The sequence below is a fragment of the Megalops cyprinoides genome, chromosome 20 (assembly GCF_013368585.1).
Source record: "Megalops cyprinoides isolate fMegCyp1 chromosome 20, fMegCyp1.pri, whole genome shotgun sequence".
Lineage (NCBI taxonomy): Eukaryota > Metazoa > Chordata > Actinopteri > Elopiformes > Megalopidae > Megalops > Megalops cyprinoides.
Window position 1 is genome coordinate 9,751,294 of NC_050602.1, and position 20,704 is coordinate 9,771,997.

General features: G+C 37.1%; 1 protein-coding gene across 1 annotated transcript in view; it reads left to right on the plus strand.

The window, feature by feature from the left end:
• LOC118796079 overlaps positions 1-20,704 on the plus strand; it is a 50,313-nt gene that overhangs the window by 24,553 nt on the left and 5,056 nt on the right. The window contains exons 2-4 of the mRNA XM_036554911.1: positions 4,652-4,717; positions 5,570-5,900; positions 8,113-8,407. Coding sequence (XP_036410804.1) covers positions 4,652-4,717; positions 5,570-5,900; positions 8,113-8,407 — 692 coding nt within the window. The remainder of the gene's footprint in view (positions 1-4,651; positions 4,718-5,569; positions 5,901-8,112; positions 8,408-20,704) is intronic.

The following is a 20,704-nucleotide window of genomic DNA, read 5'->3' on the forward strand; positions in this document are numbered from 1 at the left end:
TGAAACTTAAAAGTTAAACCTTTTTCATTGGAATTATGGACAATCAGCTGAAGGTTTTCCTTATTGTTTGTGCATGTTGCGTTGGTATGGTGTGATTAGTTTCCTCATATGTTTATATATTTTGTTTGATTCCTACTTTGCATGATGTATAAATTGTATAAATTATAGTATAATGTATAAATTATTTCCAGTCCACAGGAGATAAATAAATGCTGTTTCAAAAACTGGAATGCATATTTTGGCTGTAGGTTACCTTCTTGGAAAAGGGAACCAGGCATTTGGCCAAAACATCCTGCTACATAACATGGGTCCAGGACCCACAGATGCACTATGAGGGTTTTTGGCAGGTTACTGGAGCAAAGTAGAGTAAAGAGGAAAGAGTAGAGTGTAAATATATAACATTTTGCTGAGGCGCACCTGTATTAGCGCTGATAGATAAATGATGTAACTCTCTTTACTTTGATAGATTGTACCTGTTCTGTAATGAAAGATTTCACCTGCCAAATGATGTGAATGACTATACTAAACAAACTTCAGTATTTTCTATTGCTTTCATCATGTCAATTATCTACGAATAACATATGTTAAAGAAAACCAAACAGGATATTGTGTGTTCTATATATTTACATTTACACAGACATTTTCATTATGTGCCATTTTTGCAGTAACACTGAAAAGGCGTTACAGTAACAGACCTGGTTTAATTTTTAAGTTTTTTTGGAAGCATCTGCTTAAATTGTATCATTAAAATTGCAAGTGTCTTGAGGCTTGTTTGTGTAATGATACATGACTGTAATGGAACTCTATGAGAGTATGTCTCAGCCACACGGCTCCTGTATTCTGTGCAGTGAGCAACATTCAAAGCCAAGTCTGAATCGGCTCCTTCATTTTAGTCACTTATGAAAACAAATTTCACATGTCATGAACAGCAGTATATAAAAGCTAACATGCATGACATCATTACTAATGTTGATTTCGTCTCATTCCTTGTTATTTGTCGAACAGTTCAATAGTTAATTTCCTGTGCACTATTGCTCCACCCACACATCCTCACTGAAACCCTAAGACACATATTCTGCCTCAGGTTCTCTCTCCTCTAACAATTTTTGAATGTTACTTCATAACAAGATGCATCTTTTCACTGGGCTGTTATTAACTATTTCCTTCTGTAAGTTTTTTTTAACACTATTGGAAGTTTTTGTTTTGTCCCTGTCATTAATGTTACTTAACCGTGATAACATAATGTTCATTTTTATTGGTTTATTCATTTTTAGGCATTTCTTCTGGAGATGATATCAAACAGATGGGTGAATTAATATCAGAGACAGAAGGACAAGATGTCTCTCTGGAATGTTCCTTCAGCCTCAGCAACATCATCTCCAACTATTACTTCTACTGGTACCGCCAGTATCCTGGGTCAGCCCCTGAGTATATACTGCACGGAAACTCTGGAAAATACAAACAAAAAGCAAAATTTGCTACAGAGAGATTTGACTCAGATGTCACCAGTAATGAAACAGTTCTGACCATTTCAAGTTTAACTCCAGAAGACACTGCTGTTTACTACTGTGCACTGAGGTCCACAGTGATGTAGAAACAGCAGCTCTCATACAAAAACCTGCTAAGCTCCTACAACCTAGAAGGTTTTACAAAAAAACTGAGACTGAAAATGGTTAGCCTCAACAGGAAATACCAGACAACATACTGTTTATATTTATGGCTCTATTCTCTATATAACCTGCTGCTACTGATAGAAATACATTTTGGGGTGCAAACATAATGATGATAGCATTAATTATTTCATTGTCTGAGGTGGCAGATCTGATGCACTCAAACATAAGAGAGAATGACAGCATTTCCTCCTCTCTGGTAGAAGTGAAGAGTTGTGATGTCACTAAGAAAGAAATCCTGTTTTGTCAGATTCTTAAAGGTAATTGTGAATGCTATGAGTGCAGGCACATTGGATTATGTTACACTCAAAATCTCTTTTTTTTTCTTAAAAAAAAAAAAAAAAAAAGAACATGCTCCACAACCAAATCTGATTTTAATCTTCAGCTGAAGCACACTATTAACAGAGATGGGTATTCTGACCTGAAGAGTAAATACTTGTTGAAAGAGACTGGAGGTGCATGGTTTCAGCAAAAAAACTTAAATGGAAAAAAAAGACAAATGTTTCGGACAGATTCTAGAAACTGTTAGACCACGTTCCCATTTTTTGTCTATATAGGTAGTGAAATGATAACTTTCTATGTTTCAGTATTATGTAAAGGTAATGTTAAAATACTTGAATTAACAGCATTCCTGTGTCCACTCGTCCAAGTGGTCATTAAAAAGCAACCTGCTTCTCTTTCTAGTTAACCAGTTTGCCCTGTCACTGAGCTACAGCAGGGTATATCAATTAACAAGCATGGAACACACTAAACCACACCATTGTCATCTAATCCCTGACATGATTGAAAATTAATCTGACCAGAACATGGTTATGTTAATACCTTTGATGGGGACTACTGTTTCATTCAATATTCTATATACATACTGTATCTCTGCCAAGTATTGGATCCCTGGAGTCCTGAATAATATGAAGGTAACTGAATTGAAGCATGCTTGGCCAAGTTCCAAATGTATCCACTGAGAGGCGACATTGCAGAATAAACATCCATTCTTTCAGCTGTACAGTCATGTGAGCACCTCCCCTTGAAGCCTGACACTGCGGTGGTTATGACTGAAACAAGCAGAAACAACTCTAAGTGAGAGTTTCACTGCTGCTTGCCACATACTGTAGAGATTGGTCTATAGCTGAATTTTAAACTCATTTTCCTGTGTAGTTATGGAAATTCAGTTTAAGATTTTACTTGTATTTTGTGCATGTTGTTTTGGTACGATTTGATTCTTTTCATAAAATGTTCAGTCATTTTGGTTGATTTCTGTTTTGTGTTACAGATAACATTTTTCCTATTTTTCAGAATGCAGAGCCAAAGACACGGTGACTCAGTCCACAGGAGAGGTGATTGCTTTTGAAGGAGGATCAGTGACACTTGGCTGTAATTACACCACAAGCACTACAGCATCCCTTTTCTGGTACATACAGTATCCCAAAGGCTTTCCAAAGTACATGCTGAGACGGGATTCATATGGAAATGAAAAAGGCAATGCAGATGAATTTGGGGACAGATTTGATGCCAATATCACCAAAGCCTCAAATGGTGGCGTACCTTTAACAATACAGGAGCTGCAGCTGTCTGACTCTGCTGTGTATTACTGTGCACTGAGGCCCACAGTGACAGTAATGCATTTAACTCCCCTACAAAAACACAGAGGCCAAAGGGGAGCAGGTTATGTTTCTTTTCAGGTAGTACTAATGGATTACATGTTGTTTTTGTGCTTATTTCACTTCAGTTTCTAAGGGGTGTGACACTCGAGAGAAAGTGCTTCAGATATACATTTCCACTTGATGGAAACTATTTCCCAACTGCGCTCCTTAATTTCTACATGATTGAAATATACTGAACAGGAAATTACTGAAAATTATTTCATTATTTCAGTGTACTTTTTACTTTCTGCTCAGCAGTAAATTAAACCTGATTTTAATGACTCCCACATAATTAATATGGGTTTAAGTCTTTCAGTGTATCCTCAAAAACAAACAAAAACACATCTTTACATCAGATATACTAAACTGGTGTATTGATTTATTGTGCTTTAGCCGATTAAGTGCAATAGGAAATTTATCATTTCTAATGCCTACACAGGGATGTGTACACTTAACAGATAGCTGGGCTTAATTTTGTGTAACCCCATTTAAAGTACAATCTGCTGGTAGAGTGGCCTAATAGCAGCTAGAATGCTGATAAACTTGGCCTGGTAAGAACAGTGAGGTACACATCCAAAGAATATATATTTACCTGACTTGGTAAGGTGATGAGAAAAATTCAGCTGTAAGATACTGAATTTTTATTCTTCTCCATAGTGATGTGAACATGTATGAAAAAAGTGAAATGCATAAAAGCAGACATGCAAACAGTGGAAAAAACAGTAAAAATAATTTCATTGCAACAGTTTGAGTCTGTGGGCAGCCTGACAGCTGAGAGCTGGTATGGGGGGCTCAGGTGGGCCATTGGAGGGCTCTCCTCTAACAGTGGCCAGGAAGGGACATCATGATTTTTATGATGAGATATCCAGGCATGGAAATGCCAATGTCACCAAGAAGAAGATTTTTATGCCATCCCAGGTGATCCACAATTCTGCATAAGTTATTTCACTCTTTCATGCACATTATATAATTAATAACAATACAGCAGGAAATGTTTGCTCAAAGAAAGCTACACCCAATGACAAAAACTTTTACACATTATTTACAGTTTCCAAATGTCACTGGTGTTATGGAGAGCACAGAGGTCCTACATGCAGTGGCACAATGACGTTGGATACCACTTTGCATCCTTGCATCTCATACTTTATGTTCTCAGATGATCAGTGATTCAACTATACCTGATCACAAAAGTAGAGACAAAATGGCCTCCTGGTTCCATACTCAGAACTATGACACATCCATGATGGGAATACATGATATGTGCCGAAGAGGAGCACATTTTAGAAGGCACTGACTAGAGCCCTTGGCTTTTCTTAACTTGTTTTCTTGCATGTACTTCAGAATCGCCAGCCCTGATCACATTCTTCCAGACACCGAGCAGGAGGAAGGTGGTGGTGGATCCAGACGGTACACACTATGTTCAGACACTGCCCCATATGAGTATTTTTTTCCTTTTTTTATTGCATAAGTTCTATAATTATAATTATATACGATATTGCGTTAAGCCTATCTGGATGTTTTTTTGTATTTGTTAGGAATCCTCTCTGGCTGTGACAGCAGCTGCTGTATTACTTTTGTATATACGGTGGATTCATACTCTTTGTAGAACTGCTTGCATAAAATCTGTTCACTCATATCAAAATATGAGGCTCTGTTGTGGGAACTCATAGTTACTGTGCAGGTAGAGGATTTAACTAGTGGCACATGTGACATCAAATGGGGACCTGAATAGACTTTGTGGCCATGAAATGAAAATAAGTGAATTCAGGTTAATTTATTCCAGCTAACTTTTAATGATGAAAAATGGAGCATTAACACAAGATGCTCCAGGATTCACAAGATTCCCTTTCTGTCAAGAAGATCTGATGCTCAGTGATGTTTTGTCTTGGGGAGGAGCTAAGAAGTCAAGAAATGGCAAGTTTCCTGTTAAAACTATGCAGAGGAAGTCAGAGTGGAGGATTTACTCTGTTCTAGCTGTCAGTGTTTCTCTCTAACAGTTACCATGATGCTGCACTGTTTATTTCTTCTGTTTTCTGTATTTGTGGGTGAGTGGCATAATGTGTTTATTTATCATCAGTGAAAATGTTGTTTTATTCCCTTGTTTGAAAAACCTACAATATTAAAATATGGCAAAGTTATTTTAACAAAAGTGAAAAAAGTGATTTACTTTTTGTGTGCTATGAAAAACAAGCGATTGTCTGCCATTCATGATCATATGCATTAAATATTTATGCCAAAGCAAATCTTTTTGTTCTGCAGGTAACAGTTTTCAGGATGGAATTACACAAACAGATAAAGAAGTGAATGTTTTGGAGGGTAGCAATGTTACACTGTCATGCAACTACAGTGGTACTGCTTACAGCCTACAGTGGTATCGCCAACACCCCGGATCAAAACTAGAATTCCTCCTTCTCATCTTGGAAAGCAGTAAGAAAGTACAGGAAGCAAAACCTCCACATCCCCGGTTATCTGTTGAGCTTGACAAACAGAACAGACATGTGCATCTGGAGCTGAGCTCTGCTGAAGTGACAGACTCTGCACTGTATTACTGTGCCCTGGAGCCCACAGTGACAGGAAACCCAAACACTCTGTACAAAAACCTTACAGCACCTGCAAAACCAAATATTCTATACAGTTTCAAGTAGCATGCTTGGTTAGAACCCTTTAGATTTACAAGATTTTTACTGTTATTCATATGCCCTTATTATATGCACATAATTACCTTTGCTTTCTAAGTCACACTGGATAAGAAAATCTGTCAAATGAATAAACGTAAATGTAAAGGTCAGTTGTTTGGTCATGCTTCCAAGCAAAAGTGCTGATTTAAGCATCCTTTCAGAGAGAATGTGCACATTAAAATGATCATTTAATATGCCATTTATGAATTACTCTCTTTATTTTTAAGTCATCATAATTGTCATCAATAAAGACTTTTTAAAATATATGCAATATGGGGTCAATGTAACAATGGAACTAGCTCACTCTCAGTCATAGAATTGATAATTAAATGAACTGATAACTTGAGTCATACTTCTTTTACAAATCCCCTGATCATTTTATCATTTTATATGCAGATGAGGAGGTGAACCAAGATGTCTTTCTATGTGCACCCACCCCTGTGCATATTCATGTTAAAGCAGTAGAAATTATGCATTTCCTATTACGGTTACAATACAAGAAACCACTATACCTGTGCATCATAATTGATAGTCAGGCATTTTTTAGTCTTGAATCTGTGTTACTTGTTCTAAATACATACCATGTTGATTAAAACAGAAAACTGAAGAGTAGAGAAATAAAATATGATCTGCATTTTTATGACTACAATCAAACTAAAACATGACAAAAGGAAGATACGATAAGATATACTTTATTAATCCCAAGGGAAATTTGAGGATCCTGAGAGAAATTTGAGAATCCCAAGGGAAATCTGACATCCTCTAGTAACGGAAATCATGTTCACTTGGTTCTCCAGACAGCAAATGAAACTCATCTGCTCCCAGCTGCCCCCTTGTGGTCATCCCATTCCAATAGGGCATTATTAAGACAAGACTGACTCTTCCATTTTTTGTTACTGTCTAAAATCCAAATACCAAGCCATTCATTCAGTTAATCCAATGCACAAATGCTAACTGTGCTACAGTAACAATTAGGACCGAATCAGGAAGAAAAAGGGCAGAGAAAAACAGATTCACTCTGGGGTCGATTCAGACTTTAGATATGTGAACATTAAACCCTGCGTAAATTCGTGGCCCTTGTGGTAAATACAAATTTGGGACAGTTTCCCCTAATAAGGGCATGTTTCATTTATTACAAAGACACATTCTGGCCTGAGATTTAAGCCAGTTTTCTTTCCACAGCCCTGATGCTCAAAAGAAGGTGGAAGAAGTACTACACTACAAAAGTGATCCTGTTTAACATCAACACTGTATGTAGTTAGTTTAGGCTACATGGAAATATAGAAAACAGTTTTAATTCTGGTCTGGTTCTGGTCCAGTTGTTCAAAAATGGGAGCTGAAACAAGATGCTGTTCCAAACTTTTCCTAGGGGGTGGGCACATTGCAACACACATACTACCCCTCTGAGTTCAACAGGCTTATAATCTCCTCCCCTTAAAGACCAAGGCTATAGCAGTCACAGACTAACATAGCAACTACATCTGTTAGTAAGAGTTCACTGTTGCCATCCCCACACTGTACAAACTGGCCTATTGCGATATTTTAAACTTTTTTAAAATTTGAACTGATTTGGTAGCTTAGTGATGGCCTTTAAGATGAAGATTTTACTTATTCTTTTTGTGTGTCGCTTTGGTATGATTTAGTTCTTTTCCTCATTTTTGTCATGTCATTTTCTTTGTCTAATCCTTTTATTTGTTTTTTAGAATGCCGAGCTGAAGACACAGTGACTCACAGGAGATGCTGAACGGCATGATGTCACGCCACTTAAAGTTCTAAATGCTTCCTCTGAGAGGCGACATTGTAACACAAACATCCATTCTTTCAATTCCATATTCATGTGAGCACCTCCCCTTAAAGCCAGACACTGTAATAGTTATGACTAAAACAAGCAGAAACAACTCTAAGTGACAGTTTCATTGCTACTTGCCACATGCTACAGAGATTGCTCTGTTGCTGTATTCTAAAATTATTTTGCATTAACATTATGGACATAGAGCTGAAGATTTTACTTTTTCTTTGTGCATGTTGCTTTGGTATGATTTGCTCTTTTTCATTCATTTTGTTTGACTCTTGTGTTAAGTTATCGAGTTTTACACATTTTATTTCTTATTTTTCAGAATGCAGAGCTGAAGACAAAGTGACTCAGTCCACAGGAGATGTAATTGCTTTTGAAGGAGGATCGGTGACACTTGGTTGTAATTTCAGCACAAGTGATAAAGAAAACGCATATCTCTTCTGGTACATACAGGACCTAAATAGCTTTCCGAAATATATACTGAGACGGTGGAAATCAGAAAGACTAAATGAAAATGCACCTGGGTTTGGAGAGAGATTTCAAGCTCATCTGAACACAAAAACAAACAGTGTCCCCTTAACAATACAGAAGCTGCAGCTGTCTGACTCTGCTGTGTATTACTGTGCACTGACGCCCACAGTGACAGTGAAGAACACTGGGCCCACAGGGGAACATATAGGAAAATCTCTTTTGGACTTCTTCCATCCATCCTGTGTCATTTGGGATAAACTGTTTTATGATGCTACTACATGTCTACTGAATGATGCACAGATGACATAGAACAAGTTTCATTTTAAAGTTGTCAAAAAATGTGAACGTTTCTTAAGAAAATGACCATGGCGATGTAAGATGTTGATGTAATATTTCTTCCACTATTTCAGAAAATATGCAAATGTGTACAGCAAGAAATAACATATGGACAGAAAATGTTTCTTATTTACATTTTAATTTGATAATATGTATCCATGACTATGCAAATATAGACTGAAGTGGTTTTTCTATGGGAATGACACACATCTTTGTTTATCAATGATTAAAGATAAATAAATGCTGTTTCAAAAACTGGAATATATATTATTGGCTGTGGCTGAAAATGGAATCAGGAATTTGGCCAAAACAACCTGCTACATGAGGGAGTTCATGACTCTTTCTAAAAATTGGCTCCAGTACCCATAAATGCAAAAACATAATAGATCCACTTTCATATTTCACAGAGCTTGTGAATTTTTCCTCAATGTGACTGTCACTTTTCATATACTAAAGTCATTCCAATGAAACTTGCCTGTCATGTGACCACCAGGTGGCATTTAGATGTAAGTTCCATTTTTTACAGGTTTCTTTCAGGAAACTTAAGAATAGTTTTAGAATGTTTTTTGTTTCCTGTATGCAACATGTCTTTGAATTTTGGATTAAAAATGAAAAATTATTTCCCATTCTAACATGGAGGGAAAGACCTGTTAGTTGCAACCACTTCTGGCAATGCTGAAAATGTATAAGATTTTCCAATGTTGACAGGTCTGGGAACAGGGAAGATGTATAGCACAACCCAGAACATTCATCACAATTGGACACAATTTACACGGAGGAGAGTCTGTAAGGCATGTACAGTAAATAGTAGTTTACAGATCCATGCACATCACACACGTTTTCAGGAGAGCACTATTGCTCCACCCACACATTCTCAGAGAAAACTGAGACACATACTCTGTTCTCTCTCCTCTAACTACCTGAATGTTAGATTCATAACAAGATGCAACTTTTTGCAGGGCTACTGTTAATTATTTCCTTCTGTAAGTTTTTCTTTCTATCCTCAATGGAAGACTTGGGTTTTTTCCTGTAATTAATGTTTCTCAATTACCATTGCCTAATATTTACTTTTATTGGTTTATCATTTTAAGGTATTTCCTCTGGAGATGAAATTAAACAGAAGGGGGAATTAATACTGAAGACAGAAGGAGAGGACGTCTCCATGGAATGTTCCTTCAGCATCAGTGGCAATACCCTTAGCTATTACTTCTACTGGTACCGTCAGTATCCTGGGTCAGCTCCTCAGTATATACTGAACAGAGACTCTGGACCCTACAGCCACAGAGCAAAATTTGCTAGACAGAGATTTAAGTCAAATATTACCAGTAATGAAACAGTTTTGACCATTTCAAGATTAATTCCAGCTGACACAGCTATTTATTACTGTGCACTGAGGTCCACAGTGTTGTAGAAATGGAAACTCTCATACAAAAACCTGCTAAGCTCCCACAGCCTTGAAGGGTTTAAAAAAGTGAGAAAGAAAATGGTTAGGCTCAACAGAAAATACCACCCAACACACTGTTTACATTTAAAGCTCTATTCCATTCTGACTGTAACCTGTCAGTACTGAAGATAATACATTTAGCATTGTAAACAATGATTGTAACATTCCTCTTTCACTGTCTGAGGTGGCACAGCTGATGGCACTCAACTGTCACAAAGAATTACACTAACCTGCATGTCAAATTGTTCTATGGGATTTGTTCTTGAGTGTGGTTGACAAGAGCAGACCTGATTTAACTGAAACGTATTTTAATGTAGGAGTGAAACACAAATCCATCATTTGCGAATGATCATCACAGGCAACTTCTACTTGGCAACTGTGTTGTAGGCAACAGTTTACACTGAGTCTGCCCTGCCAGTATATCATGATTATTCGAGGGCACATATTACTAATTGATGGGTATAGATTGTTAAATTGGGGACACAAATTATGAAAGGAATTTTTTCCACTATGTCCCCTCAGGGGCTCCTTAGAGATTTCTCTTCAGTTGCTCTTAGTTCATAAGGCTTGTAAGCTCCTCCCATTAAATCCTCACACTGTAGCAGATACAGGCTAAATGTAATGTAAATGAGTGGAAACTCTTGGTAAAAGTTTAATGCTGCAATTCCTATACTCAACATATCTGTTGCTCAATTTTAAACTCATTTGGCAGCTTGGTCATGGATCTTGGGCAGAAGATTTTGGTATTTCTGAGCACGTGCTGTTTTCGTATGTCTAGTTTCTTTTCCTCATATGATCATTTGTTTGGTTCCTTCTTTGAGTTATGGATAATCCATTTGTGTTTTTTCAGACATTAATATTAACAAGTGTACTAGGAATGTTTATGAGTCCATAATCAATATGAATTAATGCATTAATATTGACAGATGTACTAAGAATATGTATGAGTATCTAATCACTATGAGCAGCCACTTCCACCAACTGGGGGTGGGAAACACAGATGCTACAAGACAAAACCTCTTCACAGCCGTGGTTACATCTCACTGGAGAGAGAGGAAAGATACAGACACTTCAAGACAATTTGAATACGAACAGAAATGGTTCCCATGTTCTTTCTGATACTCTGCTTAGGTAAGATGCACATTTTTCCCCAATAAATTCAGTTTTGGTCAAAGGTAAAAATGCTTTAATGCGAAAAGAAGTTTCCAAGCATTTTCTTCCTGATATTAAAAGTATTATGTCTAATGTACATAAAATAAATACATAATTTCCAACTAGCTTGCAAATATTAAACATATCATTCATTTGTCTCTGTTTCATATTTTCCAGGTGATGCCCAAGGTGATTCTGTCTATCAAAATAATTCAATATTTATCAGAGAAAACCAGAACACAACTCTGTACTGTCGGTATGAAACTCAATCCGCTGCTCCTTATCTCTTCTGGTACATCCAGCAAGAGAATAAAGCACCAGAGCGAATACTCAGAGAATATGAGGTCGAGTTTAACAAGAGATTCAAAACAGATCATAACAAGACTGGGAAGACCTTTAACCTGCTGATAGCTGCAGCTGTTCTTTCTGACTCTGCCACATACTACTGTGCTCTGAGTCCCACATTGTGTGAGTCTGTTTCTCACCTCATACCAAAACCTCCTTCCTCTGTGCCCCCACTGAATACAATGGAAATGTAAAGATGCCATTTTAGCCTGTATTCAATATTTTTTATACAATAAAGACATTTATTGTCAATGTATGTGAATTTATGTCAATCATGACATTTTTGGCTTTTTAAAAATGCTTTAGATGGGTTAAGCATGGGAAAGGAAAGTCTACCCAGATGTAAGGTACTAATTATAGCAATGGAAGAATCTCAAATTAAGACCAGTTTGTGCATACCTTTGTTCAGTGTGGTTGAGGGCTGGATAAAAATGCAGTGCAGATAAAATGAGAAGAGTCTTGATGTAGGTATGTGGTACTGAACAAAACAATCAGATCGTGACCCTGGAATTTTACTTTGTGACTACATCATAGTCAGGTCTGTCAGGAAGAGGAGACATTAATAATAGGAGAATTAAAGTCCATATATAAAAAACCAAAATATATCAAGGCATTGAACCTGTGGACAGGAACTCTGGGATGTTGTTTTTTGTCATTTTGAGACGAAAATCAAGTGTAAATTTGTATTAATTTTAATAAAAATTGCCAAATGCCAAAAATTAAGAAGGGGTGTAGATGCAAAGAAATGTGTCTCCATAGTGGATACATAAACCCTAGAGTCCAGGGAGTCAAATGACTCACCATCAGCAATGCACACCAACTTCAACAACACCCTATGCCCAACTGGTTATTTAAACCTCAAAACATTCCTTTAAAACATGAAAAATGCATGAGTCAATTTCTGCCACCATTGCTGGGATAGTGGTGTCACATGTCAGGAAGACCTGAAAAAGATATGAAAACCTTCACCTATTTCTATTTTGTGCCTGAATAAAAACATCTGGTGGACTTTACATACAAGTTTATCAGGTGTTAACTTAACATCAAAGGTATTTTATTTCAAGGGAATTGAAGGTGATTCCATCTGCAAGAACTGCTGTGACATTTATACCAATATCCAATATGTGACAGATTACCTGGTTAAATTGCTTGTCTATACCTATTTAAAAAAACAAACATGCCAAATGGTCATTTTTCAAGAACCCTTTCATGAATTAAATATACATGATCTTTTTTTTAGTGTGTGCATGTTTGCACTAAATTTACAAGAGAATTTACTAGCAATTCACAGATTTAACATTCACATTCACGTTGCTCATCACACAAACCATTTTTGGTGATCCAACAAACCTTGTATTTCTTTAAATAACATACCTGAATGTGAAGGGATTGGTGTAGTTTAGATACAGGTTTATCAGGAATACAAAATGACTGACTAATCCATTCACTTTCATATACCGAGGATAAATGAACAGATGAAGGTGCAACCCCTCTCTCAGGTTCTGTTAAATGTTGCACATGCTGTATTTTTAGTTTCTTATACGTTCTCATAAGGGCGCTATTGCTCCACCCACACATCCTCACTGACAAACTAAGATACACATTCTGCCTCAGGTTCTCTCTCCTCTGCTAACCTGAATGTTAACTTCATAACAAGATGTATCTTTTTGCAGGGCTTCTGCTAACTGTTTCCTTCTGTAAGTTTTCTTTTGTTCTTGTCATTAATGTTTCCAAATGGGACTACATAATATTTATTTTATTGATTTATTCTGTTAACTTCATCACAAGATGAAAACTTGTACTGGGATATTTTTAACTATTTTATTCTGTTTTATTTTCTCAATGGAACCTCACTGGATGTTTTTGGTGTGTACCTGTCAGTATTGTTATACCTCACTCTCATTAAAAATATTTATTTTCACTGGTGTATTCATTTTTAGGCATTTCCTCTGGAGATGAAATGAAACAGAGGAGTGAATTAATACAGAAGACAGAAGGACAAGACGTCTCTCTGAAATGTTCATTCAGCCTCAGCAGAAGCATCTCTGAGTATTATTTCGACTGGTATCGCAAGTATCCTGGGTCAGCTCCTCAGTATATACTGGACAGAAGCTCTGGATCTTACATTAACAAAGCAGAATTTGCTAGAGGCAGATTTGACTCAGATGTTACCAGTGATGAAACCACTTTGACCATTTCAAGATTAATTCCAGGAGACACTGCAATTTACTACTGTGCACTGCAGCCCACAGTGATGTAGAAATTGGAACTCTTTTACAAAAACCTCCTAAGATCTTACAGCTTTTAAGGTTTTATAAAAACTGATAAACAGCAAATGGTTAGCCTCAACAGGAAATCCTACCCAGCATATAGTTCTTCCTAACTGTTGTATTTTTGGCTCCGATCCAATACATCTGTAGCCTGTTGGCACTGAAGGTAACATGTTTTTGGGTGTAAACAAAATGAAGATAGCATTTCTTTATTCACTTTCTGAGGTGACAGATCTAATGCATTGAAGAATGACAGCAATTCATCTGTTCTGGTAGGACTGAAATATGACATTGCAAAGACAGAAATCTTATTCTGCCTGATCATTACAGGTTAATACTGAATGCTATGTGTGAAACTGGGGGATGAGCGCAGCTTCACTGACATCATCTGAGCAACCTGCAGGCCCTTGTTGAATCACTGGGTGTTAAAGAGTGGCAAGGAGAGCAACCCCTGCTGACATACCCACCCCTACTCCCAGTGAAACGAAGACGATTCACTCTGCTGCTGTTGCATCCTGATTGTCATTGGCTGATGACATGGTTGTGATCGAACTCAGGCCGTACGGCTCAGCTTGTACTCAAAGCGAGCACCTCAACTACTGAACTACTCATGGCAGCTTCAGTTATCCTCCATATTACATGGCCATGTTAAGAGATTGATTATGGAATATGTTCTTAAAATGAATTCCTCCTTAGTGTCCTCCCATGCCTCCTCACATGATGGATGGACAATGACTTTCTTATATCTCCTGCTCTCTCCTGCCCCCAGGTGGTTCATAATGAGAAATTTGGATGGTACCTGTATACAAACTGTGCAGTCATTCCTGTATAGACATACATTAATTGATTGCTGATTAATACCAAGCAGCTTGATACAGAAATTTGATTGATGTTTTTAGACATGATTTAATCTAATTAAAAAATGTACCCCCTGGTCATTCATAAACTTATCTTTGTTAATTATAGCTGAATTTGTGGGTGTATCCACAGGACCTGAGATTGCAAGGCCAATCCACACGCCTCGATTGCTGCCTAACTGGTTTTATAATCCCTGATGTGGAATCCTGATGATCTAAACTACATACAGCTGGTTCAGCAAGGGATGGAGAGTCAGATTCTTCTTGGTTTTATTGCATTGCTCAAACAAGTATAAGCATGTACCACTTTCGGGTGTCTAGTTTATCAGGAATTTAAAATGAGTCAGTATGTGAATTTGAACGGATTAATGAAAGGAGAGATGACGTTACATCCCCCTTTCTCCCCCCACACATCCTTATAGAAAAACTAAGACATATTCTGCCTCAGGTTCTCTCTCCTCTACTAACCTCAATGGTAACTTCATGCATCTTCTTATTGGGCTAAGCACAGCTCTCAGGTATACGTCTCATGAACAGCAGTTATGGGAGCAACCTGGTGGCAGAACACCACTCACTCTGCCTCAAGTGTAGTGTAGTGATTTCATATTCCCATGAGGTGTCATTACAACTTCATTCTATTGTATATTCCCATAATCATTCTTTTGGTGATTCCATAATTCACTCTTCTGCTTGCACCCAACTTTGATAAACTGAGTTGCATAGGAATGAAATATGAGAAAAAAACTGTATGATGAGGGGCTGTACAAATATACATAGTGCAGTGTGAGTAGACTGATCTAATATTCAATCTTTACTTAGCACTGGTACAGTTGCAAATGCATCATGGGAACTCCTAATGTAATGACAAGACCAGACAATTCTTCCTACCTCAGCTGATTATGTGCTCATCAATGTGCTGAATTTGTTAGAGATGGATCCCAGACTCCTGCACAAATGCCAGAAAGTTACTCCATCCTTTTATATTAACCTGGGTGAAGAAGTGTACATTCTGTGTTAGGGTGAAATTCATTCAAAACTAATTTCCAGTTGTGTCCTCTGATTCTGTTTACATACGTAATTGTTCATTAATCACTGTTTTGTTCTTGTATAACTGCTTCCTATATATGAGATAAGAGGTGTCAGATTTCTTGCAATATATTTGGGAAACTATGTGTATATTTATTGTCATTCTATATATTCTATGAATGATAATAAATACATAATGTAATCCTGCTAAGTGTGAGAGAAGATGTAAATCCAATCCATTTTGGGTTCTCTGAATTCCTGAATGATATGAAGATACTCCAATTAATTTAAAAGTTCCAAATGTGTCCTTTAAGAGGCAACATTGCAACATAAACATCAACTTTTCCAGTTTTACAGTCATGTGAGCACCTCCCCTGAAAGCCTGACTCTGCGGTGGTTATGACTGAAACAAGCAGAAAGAACTCTTAAGTGAGAGTTTCACTGCTGCTTGCCACATGCTATAAAGATTCCACTATTGCTTATTTTAAACTCATTTTGCATTGAAGTTATGGAAATTCAGCTGAAGATTTTGCTTATTTTTTACACATGTTGCTTTGGTATGATTTGATTTGATTCTTTCCCTCATTTTTTCATTTATTTTGTTTGTTTTCTTTGTGTGATAGATGATTATTTTCCTATTTTTCAGAATGCAGAGCTGAAGACTCAGTGACTCAGTCCACAGGAGATGTGACTGCTGTTGAAGGAGGATCAGTGACACTTGGCTGTAATTACAAAACAAGCAATCCAACAGGATCATCTCTCTTCTGGTACATACAGTATCCAAATGGCTTTCCTAAGTATATGCTGAGACGAGACACATATGGAAATGGAAAAGACGACAAGCTTGAGTTCAAGGACAGATTTCAAGCTCATCTCAACACAACCACAAGCAGCGTTCCTTTAACAATACAGGAGCTGCAGCTGTCTGACTCTGCTGTGTATTACTGTGCACTGAGGCCCACAGTGACAGTGAAGTACTCAGCTTCCTTACAAAAACACTGGATCCAAAGGAGAAGCTACAGGTAATATTTGTTAGATTTCTCATGCAAGTATCATTTGGGATCAAGTATTTCACTATTGGGATCACTATTTCATTATCTGACTCATGTGCAATCAAAATACAAGGGCTATAAGCATTTTTCTTACAGTGCAATTCCAAATTGTTGTCATCAAAACTCTTTACATATGCTTCTGTTTAGTGATATTATTCACTGGCAGTGACATAGCATTTCATTCTGATGCAAATGGTACAGTGTCATGAAAATTATGGTCAATAAAATAAAAATATTCACTGAAGACACTTGATAGCTATAGTTTTTCTTGTCCTTTTCTAAAAATATGGCTTGATTTAAATATCACACACATACACACACACACACACACACACACACACACACACACAATTATATTGCTCACATATGCAGCAATACAGGCATCGCTCGTCAGAAATGATAATTAGCGAGAAAAACAAAAAAAAAAACACATGTCCCCACATCCACCCACAATCCCACCCTCTTTCCTATTCACCTCCCTTACAAAAACACTGTCAAAGCAAACACACTCAAATCCTCATCTATTACCACTAATACATGTGGGCCTCAGGGTAGTGTCATATCTCTGTTCTATTTACATTCACCTCTGCACCAGTAACCCACCAAACACCCTCATAATGAAGTTCAGATGATGCGGCTATGGTTGGCCTCACATTAGTGACACTGAAAATCAGTACAAGTCATCAGTAGACGGGTTTGCGGAATGGGCTAAAGATAACTACCTTCAAATTAAAAACAAAAAAGAAGGTAATTGTTAAATTCAGACTGAAGACAGAACTTCCATCAGTTCGATGAGCAGATTGGTACAGTGGATGAATCTCAGCGTTTGGTTATAAGCTGAAGTGGAATCCAATTAGTGATGTATTATATCATAAAGGGAACAGCAACTCTATTTTATTTGCACATTAAGACAGTTTCATGTACAAAACTTATAGACCCTTGTCTATAGATTCTTCATCTGCAAATGGACAATTTTGTCTTTGTTGCATGGTTCTCAGCCCATCAACAAGAAAAATAAAATCAACAAAGTTAATATTTCATGTCAAAGAAACATTACTCTGAAGATATATCTATTCTATACAGTATAGTCAGTCAAGATAAATCAGTGCTTTACACTCACACAATAATTCCCCAACATCAGCTGCACCGAGCTTTACTTAAATCCAAATGTCTGTATATACATTTGTCACATAGCAATTTCCTAACGATTAATAAATAAGTAAATCCAATCAAATCAAATGAAGAAATACTGTAGCATTTCTAGAGACAAAATGAGACAGATTACCTCGCTCATTTGATTATATGAATTTCATAATGGTCTGTACTTGTTTTTTGAAACATTCTCTGTCATATTTCAAGTTTTACTTCACTAGTAATGCATATCTCCATTTACTGTTGTGTGCAGCTGTTTAAACAGAATTTACACACAAAAAAGTCAAGTCATGTAAAAAGCAGTTTACATATCAAAAAAGAGATTTTTGTACATCACACGTACATTGTTGCTAGCCATCTAGAATGACATTATACACATACTGAGTCATCTGGCAAACCTGTATTGCTTTATTTCTCGCACATGAGAAGTGAATGCTGTACTTCAGATTTAGGTAAAACCTCCTGCTCTCAGCTTCACTTACAAATAACACATTCAGCAGTTTTAGTTTCTTTTGCACTCTTATCAGGGCACTATTGCTCCACCCACTCATCCTCACAGAAAAACTGCCTCATGTTCTCTTTCCTTTACTAACCTGAATGTTAACTTTATAACAAGATGCATCTTTTTACAGGGCTGCTGTTAACTATTTCCTTCTGTAAGTTTTCTTTTTGAAACACATTTGAAGCCTTGGGTTTGAGCTTGTCATTAATGTTACCAAATGTTATTACTATAATATTTCTTTTCATTTATTTATGTTTTTTAGGCATTTCCTCTGGAGATGAAATCAAAGAAGAGAAGAGCTCAATGTTGGGGTCAGAAGGACAAAGAATCTCTCTGAGATGTTCCTTCAGCATCAGTGGCAGCAACTCTAACTATCTCTTCTACTGGTACCGTCAGTATCCTGGGTCAGCTCCTCAGTATATACTGGTCAGACGACCTGGATACTCTGACAGCACAGCAGATTTTGCTAAAGGGAGATTTAAATCAGACATTACCAGTGAGAAAACAATTCTGACCATTTCAGACTTAACTCCAGGAGACTCTGCTATTTATTACTGTGCACTGAGGCCCACAGTGGTATAGAAACGGCAACCCTAATACAAAAACCTGATAAGCTTAAACAGCTTTGAAGGTTTTATAAAAAAAAAAAATGGTTAGCCTCAGGAAGGAATGACACTAACACCCAATATATTGTTTGTATTTCTGGCTCTGATCCAATGCACCTGTAGCTGTACTGAAGATAACGCATTTTTTTGGTGTAAACAAAATGAAGCATTCCTTTTTTCACTTACTGAGATGGGAGATCTGATGCACTCAATCATTACAAAGAATGACAATATTCGGAGACAATATTCCTTTGTAATCAATCATCAAACATGATCTTGCGATCATCTGTGTAGCTCTCTGCATTGTTACAAAACCTGGGTTTTTGACAAAGTCTTTCTTCTGGTTCATCTAGTGTACAAATGGCTTTCCTAAATTTATGCTGAGATGGAATTTTTTGGATCAAGGCGCAATAGGACTGAGATCAGGGAGAGATTATATGTCCTTTTATATGTCCTTTATATGTCCTATATCCATTCTGAGTCCCTCACTATCATTAAGAAAAATCTGTATATATATACACCCTATGGTTTCATGCACTTTCATCTCTACCAGCTAGCTTGTACCTTGTCTGGCCATGATGCACTTCTCACATTGTTGACTCCTTATGGGCTTTTTGCTTGTGATGTATTCTGCCTCACCTGTAAGGTTGCTTTGGATAAAAGTGTCTGCCAAATGAATAAATGTAAAATGTAAATGTTTTATGCCATTCTATGCCTCGGTTCACTTTGACAGATTGCCCCTGATCTCCTCAATCCCATTTTAGCTTTTGCATCAGGAAGTGTGGCAGAAATGTGTTAAACACCAGTGAAATCAACGAACAAAATACCAGAAGAGAGCTAATCATCTGTAGATGTTTCTGGACATTGTTTGACAAAATCACAATCACAATATCATCAGTTCTTTGCCACCTGTTTTATATGCAGATTGTAGGGGGTCTAATAGATGACCTGCACCACTCTGGAGATATTATGATACACCATAAGTCTCTCCTTGCATTTCATGATGCAAAAGGGCCATCATCACACTCCCTCATGGGGCCTGACTAACCATCGGCACCCCAGCAAGCCTACCCTCTCCTATATAATCTCATTTCAACTACACCAAGCCTACCCTCTCCAATAAACTCAATTCAACTACACCAAGCCTACACTCTCCTGTATAAACTCAATTCAACTACACCAAGCCTACCCTCTCCTGTATAAACTCAATTCAACTACACCAAGCCTACCCTCTCCTGTATAAACTCAATTCAACTACACCAAGCCTTCCCTCTCCTATAAAGTCAATTGAAACAAGAAAGTAAAAATGAAAAGTATGAAAATAAAACATAAAAGAACCTCTCATAAAAGCACCATAATATGAAGACATCCTTACAATACACAGCAATCTGTCCTCACAGAGTGAGTCTTTAGTAGCAGCTTCACTCAGCTTCACATCATATGAAATGTCTGTATGCATCTTTAATACAAGAATTTTATGATTCCCCAATGAACAATAAAGTTCATTAATTTACAACAAATCAGTGCATATCTTGAAGAAATACTGAAGCATTTCTATAGACAAAGATGTTAGACAACCTAGCTCTTGCAAATATATATATTTCACAATGGTCCATGTTTGTTTTTTTCTGTGATGTGTAGAAAAACATTTTGGCTTCACCTGCGATGCATTTCTCTGTTTACAACTGTATGCATCTCATTGCACCAAA